Source organism: Vicugna pacos, chromosome 1 (genome assembly GCF_048564905.1).
Source record: "Vicugna pacos chromosome 1, VicPac4, whole genome shotgun sequence".
NCBI classification, from domain to species: domain Eukaryota; kingdom Metazoa; phylum Chordata; class Mammalia; order Artiodactyla; family Camelidae; genus Vicugna; species Vicugna pacos.
In genome coordinates this window covers 22,143,709-22,169,869 of record NC_132987.1, presented here as the reverse complement: position 1 = coordinate 22,169,869, position 26,161 = coordinate 22,143,709, and the positions used below count along the sequence as shown (strand labels likewise).

Here is a 26,161-nt window from a genome sequence, read left to right as displayed (position 1 = left end):
TGTTAAAGAGAGAAGATGGAGGAAGTACCATGAATGAGGATTGCATTCTTCTTGTCTCTGGAGCCTTTGTAGTGAGTGTGGCCCTGCTGAAACCTTGATTTTTAGCTCCATAAGACTCACTTCAGACTTCTGGCCTCCAGCATGTACGGAACAAATATATGTTGTTTTAAAGCATCAAGTCTGTGGTAATTTGTTACAGCAGCCATAAAAAGCTAATACAGTCAGTCACAAGTCATTATCTTAAAAAGATAAATAAAAGGAAAAAAGTAAGCTTTCATTTCTCCCTTCTTAAATGAACCATACCACTTGGTAAATAGTAAATGAGGTTGTATCTTCTTATAAACTTATTCCAGCTAATAAAAACATTAGGATATGTCTATTTTGCAAACACCAGTGAATCTAAGCATTGAACACAAATGGCTGCAAACATAAAATTGAGTGAAAACAAGCTGTAAGTGCCTTCAGATAAAAATTATAGTCTTACCAAAGGAATAAAAAGGTAGTTTTATCAAGCTTTTGGATCCTGAAGACAGCTTGCAAGAAACAGAAAAAACAACACGTTGAATTACACCATGAATACATAATCAGCGAAATTCAGACTGTGAGAACATGGACAAGACAAACAGCTCAATTCTTAAAAAGATAAATAGTAAAGAAAAGAAAGGGATGAAGGGAACACCTCTACATGAAAAGAGACTTAGAAGACAATTCAAGGTAACAAAAATGGGTAAGACTGTATAGTGTCTAAGGGTGCCCACTTGGATGATTGAAAGCCACAAAAACTCCAAGGAAATGAGTATTACAAAAACTGAGATACTAGATATGGATAGAAGGGGGCTGTTGAATGGGGAATAGCACACAGAGAGGCTTCCAGGATAGCTAGCGAATTTCTGTTTCTTGGCCAGGGTGGTGGTTATAAAAGTTTTGTCTTAGACTTAGACTTAGGTTATAAAGGTTTTGGGCTGCTATAACAAAATACCAAAACTGAGTAGCTTATAAACAATGGAAGTTTATTTCTCACTGTGTTGGAGCTGGAAGTCCATGATGACAACATTGGCATGGTTGGGTGAGGGCCTTCTTCCAGGTTAAAGACCTCCTTGTATTCCCAATGGGCAGAAAGGGCTAGGGAGCTCTCTATTGCCTCTTTTATAAGGCACTAATCCCATTTGTGAGGGTTCCACCCCCATGATTTAAACAAAGGCCCCACCTTTGAGGATTAGGATTTTAACATATGAATTTGGGGGGGGGGGGACACAAAAATTCAGATCATGCATGGCAGGCATTTAACTTTACATTAATTCACTAAGCTACATTTTCTTTTGTGTGTTTAATTTAATTTAATTTTACAATAAAAAGGCAAAAAATATAAGGCAAGTAATAAGTACTAGATTAGTACACCATAAACAACTAAAAAACTGGACAAAATATAAGAAACAACTGTTTTCAGACTTTGGAAAACAGGCAACACAAGGCTGTGATCCTAAAGAGAAGGGAGACCACTTAAGTGAGTTCAACAATCATTCCACCTTTCTAACTGAAGGCACTTTCCAGAATGAAAGACAGGAAGCAGAGAGCATGAACAGGCCTGGGAGATATTTGAGCTCAGACCAGCCAACGTGGAGAAACATTGGTGAACAATCAAGGAATTCAGTAGAGATCCCCAAAGGGTCATATCTTAGTAAGAAGGCTAAATTATGTCTGAATTAAGGCTATTCTAGCATCTCATGAACAAAACTTTTTAAACCACCTCAAATGGATGAAATAATTATGCCCCCCTCCATGCATACAAAAGCGCATTCTTTAGAGGAAAACTAAAACTCCAGACACAACAACATGAAAATCATCATTAGCATTGAATCAAAAATTATTCAACATGCAGGAAAAAGTGACTAATAAACTAAGAATGCAGTTAGTTAATAGCAGCAAAGCCACAAATAAAATAGATGATAATTAGCAGACATTCTTTAAAAAGAAATTATAAATATTTTTAAGGATTTAGAGGAAAACATAAAAATGAGGGGAATTAGAAATATGAAAAAAGAACTAAAATTAACATCTAGACCTGAAAAACATATCCAAAGTAAAAAAAAATCACTTTAAATATAAAGACAATGATAGGTTTTTAGTCATAAAAAAAGCTAAAGTGGCTGTGTTTGTATCTGATGAAATAAAACAAAACAGTATTGTTCAGATCAAGCAATATTACCAAAGTAAAGAGTATCATCTCATAATAATTAAAGGATCAATTCACCAAGAGGACATAATTCTAAATGCATATGAACCTAAAACAGAGCTTCAAAATACAGGAAGCAAAAACTAAGAGAACTGAAAGGAAAAACAAATTAACCCATAAATGTAGTTGAAGATTTCAACACAATTCAGTATTAATAAAATAAGTTGACAGAAAATTTCTAAGTGTATAGGAAACATGAATAGCAGTACCATCCTGAATGACCTAACTGAAATTATGGAAAACTATACCCAACAAAGAATACATCTTTTTGCATGCACAGGGAATATTTGTCAAGATAGATCATATGTTGAACTAAAAAAGAAGTTCCAATAAAATAATCAAAGTCATACAGCATGTATTCTGTGACCACAATGAAGTTAATTTAGAAAACAATAACAAAACTTACCTGGAAATAAATACCTAAACATTTGAGAATTAGCTACACAGTTCTAAATAACCCCTGATTCAGTTAATAAGTAATATGGTAAATTAGAAAAAATGTTGAACTGAATGAAATGATGAACTGTAATGAAAATAGCACATCAAAATTTGTAGAATGCAACTAAAATAATTCTTATGGGGAAATTTATAGCCTTAAATGCTAATATTAGAAAAGAGGAAATATTTAAATACTAATGATTTAAGCTTTGATTTTAGAAAGTAAAAAAAAAAAATTTAAACCCAACATAAGTAGAAGGAATGAAATAAGGAATAGAATAATGAATTAAGTAGAAAATAAATGATAAAATCAATTGAGCAAAGAGATAGTTCTCTGAAAAAATCGCTAAAGTTGATAAAGTTCTTGCTAGACTTAGTATAAAAAAATGAAAGAAGACAAAAATTGCCAAAGACAAGATTTAAGAGGGGAAAACTCTTTGGAGCCTACATACATTAAAAGAATAATGACATATTTTGTTAAAAGCTATGACTACTTAGGATAAAATTGAAAATTCCTGGAAGTCCCAATTAATAAAACTGGTACAGGGGAAAAAAAACCACATGTAAATAACTCTTCTATTTTAAAAAAAAGGAAATTGATTATTTAAAAATATCCCACAAAGAAAATACCAGTCCCACAAAGTTGGACTGGTAGATTCAAACATATATTGAAAGGAAAGCAATGCTAATCTTACATAGACTCCTTCAGAAAATAGTGCTAATGAATCACTGCCAAGTCATTTTATGATGCCAACATTATCCTAATATGCTAAAACCAGTTGGATATTGTAAGCAAACAGAACTATAAACCAATATCCCTCATGAACATAGATAGATGCAAAAATTCTTATCAAAATATTGTCACTCAAATCCAGCAATGCATAAAAATAATATTACATCATTACCAAGTAAAATTATTCTATTAATGTAACATTGATTTAATTTTCAAAACCCACAGGTACTTAACTTGAAGTGAGTCATCGATCAAAACATAAAAACTAAAACATAAAACTTCTAGAAGAAAACCGAGGAGAAAATCTTCACAGACTGGAGTAGATAAAAGTTTTTGCAATGAAATATCAAAAGCTCTTATCATGAAATCAGAAAATTATAAAATTATTTTATCAAAATTAAAAATTCTGTTCTTTATTTTTAAATGATTTTATTGTTAATTTTGTAGTTTAATAAATTATTTTGTAAAATATATAAAATCCGTTTTAAGAGGTAAGGAGTTAAATTGACTGGGTGATTGCTTACAAAGGTTATTGGGAGACTGAACATGTGGTTTCTGAGATATAATTGTTTGAACATAAATTGCAGGCACTGACGAGGAGAGAGCATCCTGACTGATGACATCCCAAAGGAATGCTCAATGCGAGGAAATCACTGCAACTCTAAAACCTCCGTTTGGCAGTATAAGACCACACTTCATCCCAAGGTACAATGGAGTAGCTATATGTTTTAAGACTGGCTTGAAATTTACTAATACTCTTTCTTTTTTTTTAACATTATTTATTTTATGATTTTGGCTTTCCTATTCCTTTTTTCTTTTCCAGTTTCATGTTAGCTGTTGGTTTACAGTGCTCATCCAACTTATCCTTACTTCATTGTGTTTTCTTGCTTGATTTTTTTTCTTGCTTGAAGCACCTGTAGAGATACCAAAATGTCTCATGATGATAACTGCCCTTCTTTTTTTCTTCTGTGCTTCCCACTCAGGGTTGTTTTATTACCCATTTTCTAGTGTGAATCTGTATTACAGTATATTTTGTTATGACACAGTCACAGTCTTAATTCCTTTTGGAGTGGTTTTAATAAGTGAGTTATTATTTTTATTTTTAGATTTTGCAACAGTACCTTTACTTTTCCAGTTTTATTCATATACAGTTGACATACAGCACTGTATAACTTGAAGGTGTACAGCCTAATGATTTGGCTTACATATTTGTGAAATGATTATCACAACTAGTTTAGTTAACATCCATCATCTTGTAGAGATACCAAAAAAAAAAAAGAAAAAAATTTTTAAATGTGTGATGAGAATTCTTAGGACTTACTGTCTCAACAACTTTTAAATATGCTATACAGTATAGTTAACTATAGTCATCATGTTGTGTATTGTATCCTTACTTATTTATCTTATAACTGGAAGTTTGTGTTTTTGACCACTGTCATCCAATACCCCCCACCCCTCCACCTCTGGTAACCACAAATCTTCTCTCTTTTAGTATGAGTTTGTTTTTTGTTTTTGGTTTTATTGGGGGGGCTCTATATATAAGTGAGATCATATAGTATTTGTCTTTCTCTGTTTGTCTTTTATCACTTAGCATAATGCCTTTAAGGTCCAATCATGTCACAAATGGCAATATTTCCTTCTTTTTATGACTGAATAATATTCCATCATATATGTATATATGTATTTATGTATATATTATTTCTTACATATATTTTATATTACTTATTTTTATTATACATTAACTTTTTTATTTATTCATCAGTGGACACACTTTGGTTGTTTTCATGTCTTTACTATTGTAAAAATGTTGCTATGAACATTGGGGTGCATATATATTTTAGCATTAGTGTTTTCGTGTACTTCAAATGTATTTCCAAAGTGGAATTGCTAGATCATATGTAGTTCTTTTTTTAATATTTTTGAGGAAATGGTATACTTTTATTCATGGTGTCTATGCCAATTTACAATCCCTCCAACAGTGCACAAGTGTTCCCTTTTTTCTGTATCATCACCACCATTTGTTATTTCTTGTCTTTTTGATGATAGCCATTTTAACAGGAGGTAATATCTTGTTGTTGTGATTTGCATTTCCCTGATGATTTGTGATGTTGAGCACCTCATCATGTAGCTGTTGGCCGTTTGTATATCTTGTTTGGAAAAGTATCTATTCAGGTCTTTTCCCCATCTTTTAAATTGGATTGTTTGTGTTTTTGCTGTTGAGTTGTATGAGTTCTTTGTATACTTTTGTTATTAGTCTCATCAAATATACAGTTTGCAAATACTTTTTCCCATTCTGTAGGTAGGCCTTTCACTTTGTTGATAATTTCTTTCGCTGTGCAGAAGCTTTTAAGTGATAAAGCCCCATTTGTTTCTTTGATTTTGTTGCTTGTGCTTTTAGGTGTCATAACAAAAAATTATTGCCAAGACCTATGTCAAGGAGTTTTTTTTTTAATGTTTTCTTCTAGAAGTTTTATTGTTTCTGGTCTTATATTGAAGTCTTTAATGCATTTCAAGTTAATTTTTGTGAGATGTGTAAGGCAGTGACCTAATTTCATTCTTTTGTAAGAGAATATCCAATTTTCCCAGCACCGTTTATTGAAGAGACTATCTTTTCTCCATGAAGTATTCTTGGCTCCCTTGTCAAATATTTCTTGGATTTATCTCTGGGTTCTCGATTCTGTTCTGTTAGTCAATGTGTCTGTTTTTATGCCAGTATCATACTATTTCAATTACTTTTGCTTTATAATATAGTTTGAAATCAGGAAGTCAGGCCTCCCACTTTGTTCTCCTTTCTCAGGATAACTTCTGCTGTTTAAAACACACTGTTAAGAAAATGAAAAGACAAGCCATAGATTGTGAGAAAATGTTATATCTATCAAATTTATGTATATAATTATACATATATAATATACATAATATATTTACATTATAATTATATTTTATATAAAACTATATATAAATAATATGTGAAAGTATAAGTAGTCAATAAAAACATGAAAAATATTCACTATCAATAGTCATCAGAAAAATACAAACTGAAATGCGGGTAAGTTACTACTATATACATACCCTTTCACATGACTAAGATTAAAATAACTAGAAATAATAAGAGTTGGCAAGAATGTGAAGCAACAGAAACTCATGCTTTGCTGGTGGGATGGTGAGTTAGTGCAACACTTTGGAAGGCTATTTAGCAGTTTCAACAACATGTTGTTTTAGAACATGTTTACACAAATAAGTCAGTATCAAGAAATAGCACCCAAATTTACCTTATTTCAAAACTAAAGAGAAAATTGTATAGAAATTCATCTTAGTTATAATTAGTGCTAGAAGGTGATGCAACATTATTTACAGTTTTCTCAGAAAAAGAAAGAACATCCTAAGAATTTAATGCAAAACCAAATTATTGCACATGTTTAAAGCCAACAGACTTTTCAAGTCTATAAATATCGGAGGATAAGTTATATTAATTTTAAAAAGAAAACTATTGAAATTATTAGGAAGAAAATAAACAAGATTAAAACTAAACCAAATAAAAAACAAAACCTTATAGCAAACATAATATTAAACATAAAACATAACAATTTGACAAAACTAAGACCAAACATATCTATCAGATCAATAAATTTAAATGGAATAAACTCTCAAATCAAATCACAAAGCAAAACCCAAGTATATAAACTATAGATTAAAGAGAATCAAAAACCAATCTAATTCAAAAGGTTGAAAATTAATAGTTGGACCCAGACATACCTGCAAATACCAATAAAAGGGAAATAGGGAATATTTGTGCATGTTTGTATGTACCAACGTTTTGTTTTGTTTTTGTTTTTTGCAGAAATTGCTAGATGCTCATCAATCCCATTTCCCTTTCCGAATGGGAAGACTACTTTTCCTGACCCAGATTGCAATATGGATATGGCCTTGTGACTGGATGCTGGACAAAGTAATGTGGTAGATAGGATACATCCACTTCCGGGCCTGACAATAAAATGTTTCATGTGGTCTTCCCACTTACTTGTCTTAGCCAGCTAAAAGCAAAAGATCTAACATAAAATTCTGAGAGGACCATAGAAGATGACTTGAACTAAATTGTTTTTTCCTAAAAAAAAAAAAAAAAAAAAAAAAAAATATATATATATATATATACACACACACACACACACACATATACACACACACACATACATACATAGATATCTGTATATGTGTATGTGTATACATAGTTGATAGTTTATACTTATTCCTCTAGATAATATGGCCCTTCACACCAGAAGGTAGCATCTTTAGGGGTGATTTCCTTGTTCTGGGGCCTTGATCTGCTTAACTCTCAACCATCAGATAGCCTTAAACTTCAGGGGAAAGGTAATATTGAAATATTGCTGGGTAGTGCAATATAAAAACTATTTTTATTTACCTACTTTCCACCATGTAAAATTTCTGAATCATCAAAGTCTTGTTCATTTGATGAGCATATCCCTTTGTATAAATAATTTATTTTTCTATGTTGTGTATTGACTCTTGGCATAGAGTTATGATTTTTTGTTATTCTAGCAGCTTATCTCTGCTTCTTCATGATCTTTTAACTAATAACTAGTTTCTAACTCCTGATCACCACTTCTATTGCTGAATATATCTTTCTTATTATTACCTCCTGGACCCACTTTTTGAATTTCTCCTTTGACCCAGATGCCATGATTTCCTTTCTCACAAAATGGAATTTTTTGTTTTTTCTCTTAAAGTGCTAAAGAATTTCTGGCTATGACATTTATAGATATTTTTTGCAGAATATCTGATGGTTGTACCTAGTGATAAAGTGATGAATTATATTAATGTATTAAAATATGTTTTGAGCTGTAAATTAACACCACATTTTAGATTTCAGAGTCCTATTGAACTGCTCTAAAATATCAGCCTTAACGAAATCACTGTTGACAAAATGATGGATGTTATACTCCTTTAAAAGTTTCCTTATGGTATTAAAACTATCCCCTGTTCCCTTCCCCCAACTGTCTGGAGTATCTCTGCCTCCTTGGCCCAAGTCAAATATTTCTCTAGGAGTTTGGGCAACATAAATGACCTGCCCATCTTTTAAACCCTTGATTCGTGTTAAGTTTTAAAGTACATCATTGGATGGTAAATCATCCTCTGTTATGCTTATAAAACTGGCTTATAGTCGCCAATTCTGCTTGCCAATTTTGTTCCATATCTAGAATCAGCCTATTGTTCTCTTAAAGCGGAAAAAAAAAAGATGCTTTGTTGTGGAAAGCATAAACATTTCTTTCACTTAAAGACTATATACTACCTGATTCAATTTACCTTCTTGTTCCTTCTTAACTGCTTCTGAAAGACAGGAGACACAGCCCCTTAGCTAATAGTTCCTAGAAAATAATAAATCTTTCTAAATAAGTGCTGTACCTTTTTAAATCTAGAGGATTTATTAAAACTATGGCTGTCTCACTCTTCTAAGGCTGCCATAATAAATTACCACAATCTAGGTGGCTTATAAAAATAACCCCAAAATCTGTTGTCTCACAGCTCTAGAGACTAGAAGTTCAAAATCAAGGTGTCTGCAAGGCTGTGCTCTCTCTGAAACTTATAGGGAAATCCTCCCTTGCCTCTTCCTAGCTTCTGGTAATTTGCAGCAGTTTTTGGCATTCTTTGGCTTGCAGATGCGTTACTCCAGTTCTGTCTTCACATGGTGTTCTACCTGTGCCTCCTGCTGGAAACATTCCTCCCTTTGAAACTCAGACCTCTAGATCAGAGTGTAAGATTGCAAGTACACGAAGCAAAAGTTTTGCTAGTGGATCACTAGGAGTAACAGTGAGTGATGCTACTCCCATATTCTCCAGGAGGCTGTGTCTAAATCAGCACCCAGTATATGATATTGTTTCTTCCATAGCCAGAATTCACAGGTCCAGGGATCAGGGGTAGAAAAATGGAAATGAATCCTATTGCTGTTTAATACAACTATTTCCGTACTCTAAAAGTTGACCAATAGTAGTGTTTTGCTGATTAATTAAAATTAACTTTCTTAAAAAAACTTTTAGCAATATACATAGTCACTAATATAAACACATTAAAAAGTACTTATGGATTGCTCATATATTAAAGTATGTGAAAAAATTTTAAGAAAAAAAGCAGTTACAGATGAAAATTATCATTTCCTAGTCATGAGGTTTTTTTTTAGTTATAGTTTTAAAAGGCCTCATGCATCATCCAATATAATTTCACAATTACTTCTTGTGCTGATCCCTGGGATATTTAAAAAGTTGTGGAGGCAGTGTTTCCTTTTACATACATTTTCTGTAGTAAATGTTTGTAAGTCATCAGGCGCCAATGTAGTTTAGAAGGTCCCAGGTATAACTCCTAGAGAAAGTAATTCACTTTGAAAGAAAATGACCACGCCACTTTGTTTAAACAGACCTAGTGTGTTAAACTTGAGGAAAAAGGTACACTTTCATGTATAGATGATGATCTAACTTATATTTGCAGCCTTGATTGCTTCTCTGAGCTCCTAATACACTTACCTGCCGTAACGACCTATCCACGGGGAAGCCCCTCAAACTTAACGTGGCCCTACCAGAACCCTTGTGTCTGCCCTTTATCCCCATCTTAGTAGATAGCTAAAATCCAAGACATTCTTATTTTCTCTTTCCTTTACACTTTACATCCAATCTGTCTGCAAGAACTGTTGAATTTATTTTAAAATATATCCTAAGCCTGACCACTTCTTGAAACCTCCACTGCTACCACCCTAGTCTAACTCACCATCATCTCTTACCTGAACACTGCAGTAATCACCTAAATTTCTGCCTGCTTCTACCAGACCATTACCTACCATCCAGTTTCTATATGGAAACCAGGGTGATATTTTTACAATGTAAAGTAGACCATATATGTTGCCCTACAGCCCAGAATACAGCTCAGTGTCTTTACTTTGGCCTAAGGACCTACATACCCTTCTGTCTGGCCTAATCTTATACTACTCTCCCCTTCCTGTCACTCCAACTACACGATCCTTCCAAATCTTCCTACAAGTACACCAAGTTTGCTCTAGCTTCAGGGCCTTCCTACTTGCTATTTCTTTTATCTTTCACTGGATAACTTTGCAGATTCAATCCTTCACCTCTTTCAGTTGTCTGGTCAAACGTCCCCTGAGAAGTTTTTCCTGATTGCTCTAAAATGCCACCCTTTCCCACTGCTTAATACTTTTTGACTCCTTGATTATTTTTCTTCATAGGACGTGTTTATTTTTTGTCTCCATCTTGATTGTCTGTCTCTCCTGCAGGAATAGGAGCTTTGTCTTTTTTCATGGCTTTATCCTCAGTGCCTGGTACAATGTCCAATGCTTAGACAGAAATAAGTATTTTTGAATGAATGGATGAATGAATTTATTTAAGTATTCATACCTTAAAAATTGAGGCAAAATAGTTTAATTTAAAAATGCATAATGCTAACTTTAAAAAAGAGTTGTATTACTTTGGAAAAAATCTCAATCAGTTAAAATTGTTTGGAATTTGCTTCTCTGAAGAGAGTTGATGTTCTGAGTGAATCAAGCATTAATGGGTACACCTGGTGGCAGGTGCAGGCATTGCAGAATAAGGACTAAAAACTTAATTTGTCTCGAATGGGCCCCAAATTTGGCCATACATTAGAATCATCTGGGGAGATTATAAAAGTCTAATGACCAGGACAGACCACAAAAAAAGTAATTCAGAATCTTTGAGAGTTGTATCTAGGGCTCCATTAACATGTTTTAAAAAGTTCTAAGCTGATTACAATGGACAACCAATAATGAGAACCATTGATCTATGAAGTAAGGGGTTTTTGTAAAACTATCCCCCATGCTGACAATAGTATAGGAAGTATTCAAATACCTGTTAAATGAATTCATGAGTAAGTGAATGAACGAATGGCTGAATGTAAAGGATGTTGATAGCCAACTGAACTCTTGAAAACCATACAAAGGGCTCGGTCTACCCATAGGGTTGCCAGATTTAGCAAATAAAAATACAGGATTCTCATTTAAACTTGAAATTGAGATGAACAAGGAACTTTTTTCAGTAATCCATGTTCCAAATATTGTAGGGGGCATACTTAGACTTAAAAATGTACTTATTGTTTGCCTGAAATTGAAATTTAACTGGCATTCCCTGTTTTATGTGGCAACCTAATCTACTGATGAGGCAAGAGTTAAGGTTCTTTTGTAAAAATCAGTGTGTTATTAAAATAGTTAAAGCAATTCACTGTTAAAATGGTAATTTAATCTTTTCTATCTTCAGCTATAAAAAGCTACCATAAAAATAGTCTATTATCCTTAGGAATAAATTTAATTTTGCATTTTTAAAGTATTAATAGAAAAAGTATAAAAATTAGGTGAGTTCTGCATTATAGGTTTTCCAAGAGAACTTCAAATTTAAATGCTTCAGTATCTACTTTCAAGCTATCAAATGTTGTACCCTAGAGTAAGAAAAGCATAATTCAAACTGTTTTTAAGACCTATGAGGTACACTCATAACCTCTGAGAATGTTCTCCTCATGTCCCTAGAAGTGTGAGAAAGGCAAGACTCCCTCCGGCTATAAGCCTTTATTTCTCCCTGGTTACTTTCTGCTCATTATACTGACCAGCAAAAACTAGGATTAAACAGTAATAATGAATAATACTTGACTTTAATTCTGGAAAAAGGAAATGATTGAAACAAATCAGTTGAATAATTGGTCATGCAAGCAGAATTATCAAGATACTGCCTTTTTCTTTTTAAAAAATTTTTATTGAAGTGTAGTTGATTTATGATGTTAGTTTCAGGTGTACAGTAAAGTGATTCAGTTATACGTATACATACATATATATGTTGTTTTTTCAGATTCTTTTCCATTATTTGTTATTGAAAGAAATTGAATATAGTTCCCTGTACTATACAGTAGGTCCTTGTTTATATATTTTATATACAGTAATGTGTGTCTGTTAATCTCCAACCCCTAATTTTTCCCTCCCTGCCCTTTCCCCTTTGGTAAACATTGTTTGTTTTCTATGTCTATATGTCTATTTTTGGTTTGTAAATAGTATTTGTGTATTTTTTTAGATTCCACATATAAATGATATCATATTATATTTGTCTTTCTTTGTCTGACATTTCATTCAATAAGATAACTGCCTTTTTTCTTAAAGGATCCACAAAAGTTCCAATCCTTTGCAAATGGCAGATAAACACCTTTCCACCACCAGGTGGCATACTCATAGGTTCAGAAATTAATGAGTGGATGATCAAAAGAGGGATCAATTATGGTTGATTATCTATCTGTGGAAAGAATAGAATGATGAAAAGGCAAAACAGAAAAGCCTGTTAATATTTCTAATGCTTTCTGTCCCCAATGAAATTGCACAGAATGGACTGGTTTCTATACTTCCTGCAAAATTTGCAGGAAATTATTTCCTGAGAGTTAGGTGGTCAAAATTTTTTGATTTTATTGGAACACTGTCTTTTATTGTTTGAAGACATCTTCTTCAAAACTTGTCTAAATGTTGTAATAAAAATTAAATTTTTGTAGGAATTCTCCCGGATATATGCCATTTCTTAGCAGACATGTTAGCAGCCCATTCCTAAATCTACTAAGTGGAAAAAAAAAATCAAAAGAGGAAAAGGTCTATTTAGACAGAAGTTTTAATCCATTTATCCCATAAGTCTGAGTCTATTTCAACAAGAAAAATGTGGAAATGTCAGGCAAGCTATATATTTTCTACATACCACTCTGGCTGACAATCTGCGGTAAAGATACAAGAACATGGGAACTCAAGTTGATATTTCTGACATGGAGTTCATCTGGCACTATGCTTTTTCATAAACATTACTGTACCTTTCTTTCTCAGAGCTTGAGATGACAATTGTTGGCTTTGTCATTTTTCAGCAACACACACTAAGATAGCTGATGCAGATATGAACATAGCTTTAGAGTATAAAATTACAAGCTTTTTTTTGAGGAGGAGGGAATATTTAAAGTTTTGTTCCTAGAAAGATTGTCCTGGGAAAGTCGATACAGGTGTGGAATGCTTAGCTGTATTTTGACTTTTAGAAGTCGTCCTCATACTTACTTTGCAATTTGGTACAAAAGTAGATGCTCTCAGTTCAAAAGGTTGTCCATGAAACTATTTGATTTCCTAACTACATTTGTCAACTTTCAAACATAATGCATAGATATATTTTTTTTCTTTAGTGAATTGATTTTAAGTTTATTTTTTAAGCTGATACCTATGGTAATAATTATGATAGTAGCTAATTTTTGCTGAGGTACTATAGAAAAAGTTAAAGGCAACGACCTTGCAAAGTTTTCTTCCTAGGTTTTGACCCCAGCTCTGTCTCTTATTAGTTGTGTAATTTTAGCAAACTATTTAACCTCTCTTAACTTTAAGAGAAAATAAATGCCAAGTCACCAGCATGTAGTAGGCAGTAGATGGTTGGTAGCTGCTCTTTTAAGGATAGAATTTGTAAACTGGAAGTTAACATTTCAATTAACTCATCTCTGAATTAGAGATTATAGCATACCTACCTTTATGGCTTTTGTGAGGATTAAATGATGTAAAGTATATGACATACTGAGTTTACTGGTTGGCATATAATAAGCAAGTCAATAAATGGGAGCCATGGTTTTATTATTCTTTTTCAGGCACCATATGTACTACATTGCTAATAAAAATATTATCCCCGTTTTACTGAGTAGAAACTTAAGCCCAAACAGCCTAAAAGGAATTTGGTCCAGGAGTCAAACCCTAGTCTGGCTTCAAAGCCTGAGATCCTTTCCTGACAATCTATTTGGCTCTAACCAATGGCCATTCCGACATCAAAAGGGCTGACATTGAGTGACCAAGGAACAAGTTTTATTTCTTTAATTGTTCAGAGATGGGACACTTCTCAAACCATTTTGCTAATACCCTACTGTATAATAACTGAAAAATACATTAAGTTTTGAAGACTTTTAAAGAAACATTATAATGATAGTATCTTTTATCATTCAGGCAATAAGATTACAGATTTCATAACTAAATAAAAAATAAAGGGAAAAAAAGGCAATATCATATTCTTTGAATTCTCTAAAGTCTCTGATAGAATTATATACTTCTTTGTACTTTTTGGTGTACTTTTAAAAAGCAAGAAATCTGATATTTAAAATTAGAATTATTTTGTACAAAGATGTTACATGAAATTATTATTTTTACCTCTAATGCTTAGTTTTTACCTCTAGTGTTTACAAAATGCACCTGGCTAAATATAAACCAGTCAATCAATTGGCATTCCAGATGTCTTGGGAAATATCCAGATGTTTGTGATCTTTAAAAAAGGATATTTTCAAAACAAACATTTTATTTTCCCACTTTTCAGCTTCATGTGCTAGCCTAGCTATTACACAGACTTAACTACAATTTGCTTTTTAGTGTAAAATAAACCGAATCTTTTCACAGAGAAAATTCAATTTCAAAAATATAAACTTTCAGTCACTTTGGAAACATTTTAGAACATTAGAATGAAAAGAAAAATAAGGACTGTCAAACCAGGGATTGGTGCACTTTTTCTGTCAAAGTCCGGATAGTAAATATTTTATAGGCTTTGCAAATCTAAAATCACCCTTCAAACTACTCAACTCTGTCTTTGTAGAGTTGATAGGCAAGGCTGGATTCCAATAAAGCTTTATTTACCAAAACATGCAACAGTGGGCTGCATTTGTTTGACCTGGGTCTAAACACACTGTAAATACCAGATATATCCTGTTTTGGATAATAAGTAAACATCTGTCAACATAAATTAGGACAAGAAATTTCAATATGATAGCACTTATCACTACTTAGTCGGCCTTGAAGATGTGCTAATTATGCTTCATGTGCCCCAGCTTCCTTCTCTGCCCTCCTCTGTGTCCTAGGAAGCTGACCTTAACAGACTATATCACCCTTGGACATTGGGGTTACACTAGTAGGAGATGAGAAGCTGAAAGGAGGGAGAAACTGTTTCAACTTTGGAGTGCCTCACCCAGACACAGATACTTAACTGCCTACCAAACCTGGACTGCCATGTTTTAAGGGAAACCCTACTGTGCGGAAATCTTTCCCCACTCCTCCAAATTAAAGTGTATTGCTTCTATATGTATTCTCTAAGGGCAAGCTTCTGGCCGATTCTCACTTAAAAAACAGCTCATGAGCCTGCTAAGTGTTAACTAACCATGAGGAGGGACTTCTCTTTATTAGAGAACTCCAAGAAATACCTTAAAAAGTAAATAAAGAAGGATTTTATAAAAATAGTACCAGAAGCTACCTTGTGGAAAATGAGGGCAAAAGAGCCATTATGGCAATTCCTACCGTAGAGAAAATTCATAATCCATATAGTCAATCTTGCTACTGGCAACGAAACAAGATTTGAGGGTACAGGTTTGTGTATTATGTCATCAAATGCCATTAGGGCTTAACAAGTGGTGTGGTATTTATTCATGTTTGATACCATCTTAACTAGTATTATAGAGATATTTTAAATTACTCTCAATTGTCAGATGTTAGGCTATCCATGATATAATTGAGAAATGATGGAATAGAACTAAAGTGGTGATTTTTTTTCATGATATCTTAATGACAATTAGAAATATTACTGGTTTAACCAGCTGTGTGTCTATGAAGAATCTACTGTTGGAAAAAAATCACTTTAGAACTCTGTTAATTAGCCATTTGTACTTTTCTAATTCCTGAAGTCTACTTCCTGGAACCCTAACTGTATGAGACTCTGTAAAAGAGTTATATTATAATCTGTTCTTAAAGGATCACAGTGCACAGGAGCAGATTGAAACCTCTGGGAAGTATTGCAATAACTAATCTGTTTAACTTTCTTCACCAACTTTTCCCCAGGCCTGATTAATCATGAAATTTTATTTTGAATGTGATTTATTAACAATCCGTGGAACTTACTTTAGGAAATGCTGGTAAAAGATATTTAGAAACTTGGTTTCAATCACTAGGAAAATTGCTACTATTTCATTGAATTGTTTATGTCATCTATCAATCTATTAATTTGAATATTTGTTATTTAAAATTCTTACCTTTGAACAGAAGGCAAAAGTATAAGGCATTTCCCAAAATGTCTGGTAAAAAACTTTTGCCTGCCTTCAAATGTTAGATCTGATGACTTCAAGTCGGTAACCAATAGTGCTTGAGAATAAGGACTTCCTACCTATGTCCAACATTCAACTCAGATCAACTCCACTTGGAAGCATTTCTGACTAATGATCCAGTTCCTTGCTCCCTCTTTTACTTTTCCCTTCCCATGGCATTTAATGATCTTGTTTATAGTCAGTGATTTAACCTGTCCAATTCAACTCCCATGGATTATAAAATCCTTGAGGGCAGAAACTATATATAATCATGTTTGCTCCTAATATCTAACATAGTACTTGATTTTTTAGTAGTTGCTTAATAAAGTTAATTTCTTTGACAATTCTCCATGGTTTAAGGCGTCTATAGAAATAATTGACATTCTCACTAAATATTTAAGCAGTAGTAGCCAGAACTTCACCAAATTCTGAGTGTATACCAACTCATGAGAGCACATGGTCAAAATCTGAGGAATTTTGCCAGCCCATTGATTTCACATTAGTACCTTGATATCAGGCTATGGTGAGAGTATTTACAACATAGAAATTGGCAAAAGCTACAAATCAAGCCTTTTTTATTTTCCTGGAGAGTCAGTTATTAGGAAACATTTACCAGCATGCCGCTATGTATGATGCCTTTTATTGTTTTTTTTTAATTAAATAGTAATTTAATAATTAAAAAATAGGATAAAATTTAAATTTTTAAAAGTAATGATTTTTAAATGAGTTGTTCTGTCTCCTCATTTAGATTGCAAATTCTCTGGGGAAAGAGCCAGTGCTTTCTTTTTCTTTGTTGCCTCAGTGCCTGGGAACTTATAAGCACTGAATAAATAATTGTATATGGAGGGATTGATTTCCTAAATGGGCTTTGCATTTTGAGTAGTAGGGTAGTGGTGGGGTGGTGGTGAAGTGTCAAAAAGGGATGAGAAAACCAAATTAATGTTTTGAGTTGATCCTAACACTGAATTTTGTATTCAGAATTATATATTAATAATTATAATAAATTACACATTATTTCTTATCCTAATTTTATGTTTATTCTCAAAATTTAAATATATACAACAGTTATATTAAAACCAGTAACATAATCATAGCCACAAGATTATAATCTCAGGGATATAGAATTTTATGATGGTTGGACTAAAGACAAAGACATACTTTCACTGCCACAAAACTGCAGCAAATTAGCTGAAGTTGCAGAATTTCCTTAGTTTCCTATTTTAACAAACTACCTTAAATATCTAGGGATATCTAGGGATATTAATCAACCTAATGAACTACTTTATTGTGTGGAATGTGATAAGAATTTCAACATGACTTTTTGACTATATGTGAAGAAAATGCTGCCTCCACAATGTATCATGTAGTATTTATGCTCATGTTTTTACAAATAAAATGAACCTTCAAAGCAAAAGTCATCTAACACTAGGATTTAATCTAAGAAAAATACATACTTTAAAAATGTTTTAAATTAAGATGTATTTTACACACAGCAAAATACACAAATCTTAAAAAGAAATTGTGATGAATTTTTACAAACATAAACCTCGGTAACCATCACCAGATCAAGATTTAGACATTTACACCCTAACTGAAAGTTCTCTTCTGCACTTTCCTGTTGATACCCATCCTTCTCATATCATTATTCTGACTTCTACCACCATAGTTAATTTTGTATATAGAAGACATATTTTTATGTCTTTTTTGTTGTTAACAATTATATAAAAAGGAATGATTACTGTTTGGGGACTAGTTTGGTGCAAATGAATATGAAACACATTGGTGATTATATATTTAATAATGATAATGATTAACTCTCACTTTTAGGGATCTAGCAGTGTTTTCTTAAAGAGATATTTAAAATATCTTCTGACACTTTAGGAACACTTTAGGAGTTATCAGTTGCTACTATGATTTTATTTACTCTGCCTACAGTTCAGTTAGACAACATAGCTTTTCTGTATGAAGAACTTTTTCACAAAAAGACATTTTTTAATATTCTTTGAGTTCATTGTTTGGGACCAAGAGACTGTGTTAGACATAGGCACTTCTGTCAAGAAGTCCATAATCTAATGTCTGTAGAACTTACCTGCCTTTCATCATTCACTACTATTTGCTTTATTAGGTTTTCTCTCCCAAGTAGTATATTTAAAGCCAGCATAGGATTGGAATCTGGTTCTCCACAAACCTTACCCTATGGTTAGCTCAGCCTGGTAAAAAGAAAAACAAAAGATGTTTCCTTTGATGGTAGGCCACAGAGATGTAGCCCAAGAGCCAAATGCTCTTCCTCAAGTGGAATATTATAGGCCCTGAACAGACGGATTCTGGGAAAAGCCTGAAAGGCATGATTTTCTGCAATGTGTCTTCACGGACAAGATTCAGAGGCTGGAATGATAATAATTATGCTTTATATGGTCTACAGTTTTCTTGCTTCCCAAGTTGCTTTTGAGAAGGGGCAGAATGTGAATGGAACAGGCTCCTCCAGACAGCATTCTTAGGGTGCTGCTCTCCTGGCCTGCTCTCCAACTCTACACCACAATTCCATCTATAATTGTCAGCTAGGTCCAGGGTAGAGATGGACCACACCCTCTGTAACTTTAATCCCTTCATCTAATATTCCATATTGTCTATTGCTTTTGGGAGTTAACATCCATCCCCACAAGTCCCCTGGCGGATTTAACAAAAGCCTCATGAAAGAAAGGATAATGTCTCGTGTATCTTCCCTTTAATTTTTTTTTTAGTTATTAATTGATCCAAGAAATTCTTGTTTTCTTTCAAAGATATTTGATTCAGTATATTCCCCCAATGTCCCAAACTTAAAATTCAAGTTAAAAATTTTATACCTGAAATTTTTCCTATCTGTTATTTTTCTTTTCTCCTAATTATTATTTTCAAACTTAATTTAAATGAATTCAGTTAAACAAATCTTTCTTGGGTTCTGTTGTGTGCCTGGCACATAACCTAAGTCCTAGGGAAGCAACAACAAATAAGAAGCTCACAGGCAGAGGTACTCACAGGGACTGGAGTCACCGAGAAGGTGCAGACTCTGGAATACTTTTTTCCTTTTTAAAAAAATTCCAACTGAATGGGAATTTTGAGAACCACATGTAGTGAACATTGTGGTGTGGGTTTCTCTCCAGCATCTATTTCTTTTTCTTAGAAACCTCCCTGAATTTTCATTTTGATAGTTACAACTACTGCATACACCCCTGGCTTCAGGGTGGGACATGAAGCTCAAGCCCGAAGTAGATTTTATATTCTCATGTTCTGAGCTCAGTGATTTATTAAAGGTTATACCACCATAGAAAAGCCAGACTCAGTTTGAGGCTAATACATAGAAGACAGAGACCTGAAAAGGAATGACTTCTTGATCAAATCAGTTGTGAAGTCCACTGAAGCCCTAGACTCTCTAGTTACATTAGCCAATTAACCTCTTTTGTTTTAAAATTCGACCTATCTTAGGGTAAATATTAAGCTGCTGTAAGAAAGAGACAAAAAAAATACACCCAGAAAAAACTAGTTGCTAAAATAAGATAATAGTGTATTTCTTGTTTTATAGTTTAACTTGACCATCTAAGGCTGAGGAAACAGCTCTGTTCCTCCAGGCTATCCAGAGACCAAGAATCCTCCATCTTACTCTTCTGCTATCACTACGGTTATCTCTTCTGGGGAATGGTTAAAACTGGGTCAGTGCCACGCCTATACCCCAGCCTATAGGAAAAGGGGAAAGAGAAGCTGGAGAAATATATCCCAAATGTTTTTAAGGCCAAAACCTAGAAATGGGAAACATTATTTCTCTTCACATATCATCAGTCTAAATCTAATCACATGGCCCTATCTAACTAAAAAGCAGACTGGGAAATGTACTCTAACTGCATGCCTAGCTAAAACTTGATAACTAAGGAAGAAGGTGGAAATAGATTTAGGAGACAACTAGCAGTCTGTCACACAGTTTAGGTTTAGTTTTCTGTTACTTACAACATCAAAAGTTTTGAGACATCATTATTATAAGAGGATAAATTCATGTTTACAATTTTATGTAATGATATAAATACTATAGAAACCGAAAAAGTGATGCATTTTTCCCCCCTTAGATCTTGACTTAAGGATAAAAATTGCAGTTCTATGAAATTATTTGTAGAGCACATTTAAGCCATTAGAAGATTCCTGGGGATGTCCAATAATTTTTATTTGATCCATTTCCTCTAACCTGATCTATTATCTGCTTTTCATTGAGTCTCCTGGTTTACTTCAAAGTACAGCCTCCAAAATGACCTAATACTGACTATTTTGAGAAATCTTTCTGAGGACGTACAAAACTAAATGTGTTTTCTAATTAATCATTACTTTTATTTGTTCAAACAAGAGTACAGAAAAAGACAATTGCATTTATAGAAAAGTACTTCAACCAACCGAAACTTGGTCAATATTTATCATACTCATTGAGCTATCCATGTGTAAATGGCTCATTTTATTCATATAATTTCATTTTGAAATTACAGTAGTGGAATGTTTTTGTTAAAACCTGAGGAAGCATATTACAATTTTACTTGGAAAAGTTACTTCCTTTTAAAAAATGGCAGCATCCCAGAGCTTATAGATTTTTTAAGTAGACTTTATTTTTTTAAGATTTTTTTTTTTAAGAGCAGTTGTAGATTCACAGCAAAATGAGAGGAAAGTACAGAGTTCCCATTTACTCCCTGCTCCCACACATGCATGGCTTCCCTCATTATCAATAGTCCCTTTCAGAGTGGTACATTTGTCACAATGGATCAGCCTGCATTGACACATCACAAGCACCCGAAGTCCATAGTTTATATTAGGATTCACTCTTGGTGTTGTACAATCTATGAGTTTTGACATATGTGTCATGAAAGTATCCACTATTGCAGTATTATCCAGAATAGTTTCACTACCCTAAAAATACTCTGTGTTCCACCTCTTCATCCCTGTCACCCTCCTACTCCTGACAACCACTGATCTTTCATACTGTCTTCATAGTATTACTTCTTCTGGAATGTTACACAGTTGAAGTCACACAGTATATAATCTTTTCAGGTAAGCGCCTTTCACTGCGTAATATGAATTACAGATTCCTTGAGATCAAGAGATCTCAAATATAGCCACCCCCCTTTTAAAATAGTCCAGCTGAAAATTTTCATTTGAGGAAAAGTTTTTCCCATTTAAAGTGTTCTGATTCCACATTAGACCTAAAGTAAGGCTTTTGAAAGCTTTGAGGATTGATTGCTGACGTTTCCCAAAGAGCTGTTTTCTCCTTGTTGACCTCCAGTATTTTATTTTCATCTTTAATTGCAAAGGTTTTCTTTCCAACTTAGAGAATTTCTCAAGTAGCATCACTTCTTTCTTTTTTTCAAATCCTATGGTTTTTAGATACAAACAGACACACGTATATACACTCATTTACAGATATATATATGTTTTTAAATTTTAAGATTTTAGTACCTTTAAAAATGAAAAGATGTTTCCCTTTATCCAACACAACCTTAAGCAATTAGGTCTATGGCTATTGTCTTTTTTAGTCATCTTCCAAAAGGTTTTTTTTTTTTTTAAGAATTATTACTGTAGCAATAAGATGAATTATGACAACAAACAATATCACCTCCTTTATTTGTTAAGGAAAAATTTAGGAAAGAATCACAATGATTAATTAGTCAACATTTTATTTTATTAGCATAACAGGTGCTATGTAATAACTATATTATGTATTATGTATTGGCATGGCATTAAATTTAATTCATATTTATTAGTACACAGGTAAAGACTTAGAACTATAAGATAAAATATTTTTATTGTCTGTCTGAATTCCAAGTTGTGATATTCATTTCATGCCGTATACTATTTAAGTTACCAGTATAAAATCATAACATAATTTTGTGTGTGGGAAATTGCAGAAGTTTGAAGTAAAATACATTTCTTCTAGGTTGTTTTCCTACATTGACTTGTAACTCTTAAATTCATATTACATTTTGAAAGTTTATTCACCTATAAAATAGTTCAAAAAATATACTTCCATTTTACAAATTCACTATTTGAATATCAATGACAGATGCATTAAACATTGACCAGCAGGCTCAGTGGTCTTTAAAGTACAGTGCTTCCCCACCTTAATTGCTATGCAGATTGATCCAGTGGAGTGTGGGAAGAAAATGTTAAAACACGTAATTCTTGTTAACTTTTGAAAATCTCATCCATTTAAAATAGCTTTTTTAATGAGTTCTTATGTACAGTATTAGTGCAGGAAAACATTATGTAATTCATAAATAAATAATGGGTGTATTGCTTTTTTTTCTAATAACATTGCTCAGTTTAAAAGTTTTGTAGACACTGACTCTAGATACAAACTTCATTGTTCTCTTTCTTATGGCTCGTACCTCATACAGTGCTTGACACAAAGTAGAGATGCTCAGTAAATATTTGTGAATGAATAATTAATTAGGATGGGTAGAAAAGGGCTCCATGCATTATTTAAATCTAGGAATGCCATGGAAACAGACTCAATATATAAATAGGCAGAGTAAATGTTTTCCAGACCTGTTTTTTTCAGGACACTTAGGCTTAGTGATTTCTGTGATACTGGATTGTCCCATGAGGCACAGAGCCTTCTAAAATGAATTCCCCCAATTTTTTTTTTAACTTTACTGGAGAACGAGAACAAAAATAAAAACAAATGAATAGACATAAGTATTTGATAGGCTAGAATTCTATCTAGACTTAATGAAAAGGAGATTAGGGAAGAATTTGCTATTGAATCTAAAAATGTTGAAAGGGAACAAAATGAGGTGTTGACAAAGAAACTTACAAAGCCATAGCTTCTAATGCTCAAAGCCTCCACCTTTAAGAATATCATTTAAATTTGTGTAAGACTTGATACATTTGAATTTTTATAGTTTATTTAGAGTCTTTAAAATTAAATAATGAGAAAAAGAAATTTAGGGAAGAGTTCTATTTTAAAAGGAATGAATGACTGCGTAGATTCTCATACAGAAATTACAGCCCTGTTGTTTTGGAGGACATGGTAGTATTTTCTCAGGCACCTGCAGTGTGGCCCTCCGCAGAGTGTAGGAAAGGAAGGAAGCAAGATTGCTTATTGACAGTTAAACTTGAAGATCAAAGCAGAGGGGATAATTGCATAGGTGTGCAAAATAACTAGAAAGACAGGAGTCTTGGCTGTCCCCAGACTGAATGAATCACCAAGGAAGACTTGACAATAAGGTGGGGGCTGCTCAGTCAAGGACTTGGTAGTATCTGATCTCCAGCGAATCCTAGTGTAGTTATGGATGCAGGCAGTGTCACGATCTTTCAAGGGTGTTTTTAGTTTTTTTTCAAATCAAGACCTTCCCTCTTCTGAGGTTCAAGTTAGTGTTTCTGCTTGATCTGCTTTCAGCCCAGCAAGGGACCTTCTGAACAAAGGGCCTTCTCCTGATTTGATTGCTCACGTGGGCTCACCTACAAGAAGAAAAAGATACTAATTGTATGAATTTGGGTTTTTCCTGATAGCTATGATAGTGGTTTCTTAAAAAGAACTAATAAAGTGGCTTCTGATAATGTTTGGGGTTCAAGCTAAGAAAGTGACCATGCTAAAGAGACCAGCACTCTAGTCTGTGAGACAGAGTTCATTATTCATGAACTGGTGTCTTCCTCCAGTTCAGATTCATTTTAGGAACCATGAACATTGCTCAGGTCTTATCATTCCTGAATGAGGACAAAAGTGAAGTATTTGCCATTGTAAAATCTTGAAAGGTTGGCCTGAATCCAGGATTTGGCAGTCCAGTGAACCAGCCTTTGCTTAAAGAATTTAGCTTGCCTACGTCTTCTCTGTTCTCTCTCCCTTACCCAAAAAGTGATTTGAACACAAAGCACAAAGTACTTTAACCTCTGTGTGAAAGAGCAACCAAACTACACAAGTCTTGAAGAATGACTTGGACATTTGTTATGATTTTCTTAAAGGGGTACATCAGACAGAAAAACTACCGCCTAAATCTATTAGCAGCTTTCTTTCTCCACATTTTCACCAGTGAGCAGCTGTTTGAAAATCAGTCCCTCTCCCCACCCCTTCTCTTTGCAGATAGTCCTATTACCCACACACCGTGCGTTTCACAGTCCTCAGCCCGGACCCTTTCAAAATCCTGCCTGTCGTCTGACTTGTCCTCCCCTGAGAAGAGTGCATTCTTGCTGAACAGTCCCCCTGAGATTCTGTAGAAAAAAAATCCTTTACCTCAGTTTAGCAGTGAAAACAAAAACTCCCTTGGAAACTCTTTGAAATGATGCACATTTTTATTTTAAAAATAAGCAAATATCAAATGGGTGGTTTCTTATTTTAGCATAGGCACAAATTCTTTAAAAATGTAAAAATAACACTGAGAGAAAATGATTATTCAAATCTTTGAATTTGGTAAATGACCCTATCACAAGTTAAAAAGAAAAGGGCTTTGAAAAGAATTCCAAGAGACATTTGAAAATGTTTAATAATGAAGAAATACTTAAAAGGGTTGTGTTTATTTTTGATATTACAGAACCAATTGCTAGAAAAACTTTACACTTAATCTCAAGCCATTATCTAGGTTACTGTATTTTTTAAAAAATAATTAATTTGGTGGTCTTTTACTTTTCTATTATTATAACAGTACTATGAGTTCATTGTACACCTTTCTTTTTCTCCCCAGCTTTATTGAGATATAATTGACATATAACATTGTATAAGTTTATTGTGTACAGTGTATGGATTTGATACATGTATATATTGCAAAATGGTTACCCCCGTAGCATTAGCTAACACCTCGAATCACATTACCTAGTTACCATTTCTTTTCTTGTGGTAAGACTATTTAAGATTTGCATTTGCCCTCTTAGCAACTTTCGAAGTTTTCTGTATTTTGTTTTTATCTTACTCTAAGGAAAACCACTTGGCTAGGCATAACCCAGTGTCAAGCCATCTGATGCTATATTTCTTTGAACTTCGTTTTTTTTCATCTGTAACATAGGATTAATATTTGCCCTGCTGTGGAGATTAAATGATATAATTAATATATGTGTAATAAGGAAAATTTCAACAACTGGCACCTCAATCCTTCCTGAGGAGAAAGTTAAGGGACAGTTGCCTATATGCTAGAACAGAGTGAGAGTTTTTTTTTTTTTTTTTAACCTTCAAAATTATTTGCCCCTCCAAAAAAGTTAGCAACCTTAAATTCAAGTCTTATATCACAGGACATCATTTCAGTAGTTTCATAGTGGGTGACAAAGAAGCATTTGGGGAAGGTCTGCCTGAAATTGCTTTAATCGATATTAATTTTAGTTATTTAGAAAGGTCACCCAAAAGAATTGGTTACAAAAAAGGAGGCAAAGAAATTTAACCCAGCTGTAATCATTATTCCCCAGTACACCCTCTCCACTGCAAGTGCTGAATGTCATTGTAAATAAGGCTTGAGGGTCACTTTAAAAAGCAATAAAGTAAGTGGTTACATTATGGAGAACATAAATAACAAGTTGATTCTTATGGTTTGAGATAAAATTGCAGTACAAGCTGACCGGATTAAACATGCTTGTACTTCAAATTAGTTAGAAGTGAACTTGATGTGTTCTAGAGAACTGTGTTAGATGATTGAACAGTGGCT

The 26,161-nt window shown here is 33.4% G+C and overlaps 1 protein-coding gene across 7 annotated transcripts in view; it reads left to right on the top strand.

The window, feature by feature from the left end:
- SLC9A9 (solute carrier family 9 member A9) overlaps nt 1–26,161 on the top strand; it is a 599,624-nt gene that overhangs the window by 16,842 nt on the left and 556,621 nt on the right. For 6 of the 7 annotated variants that reach the window (XM_072958726.1, XM_072958712.1, XM_072958718.1 and 3 more), the window contains one exon: nt 3,992–4,109. In XM_072958726.1, the coding sequence (XP_072814827.1) occupies nt 4,044–4,109 (66 nt within the window). In that variant the 5' untranslated portion in view covers nt 3,992–4,043. Of the gene's footprint in view, nt 1–3,989; nt 4,110–26,161 lie in introns of those variants that run through there. The other variant, XM_031678706.2, reaches the window with a different exon arrangement.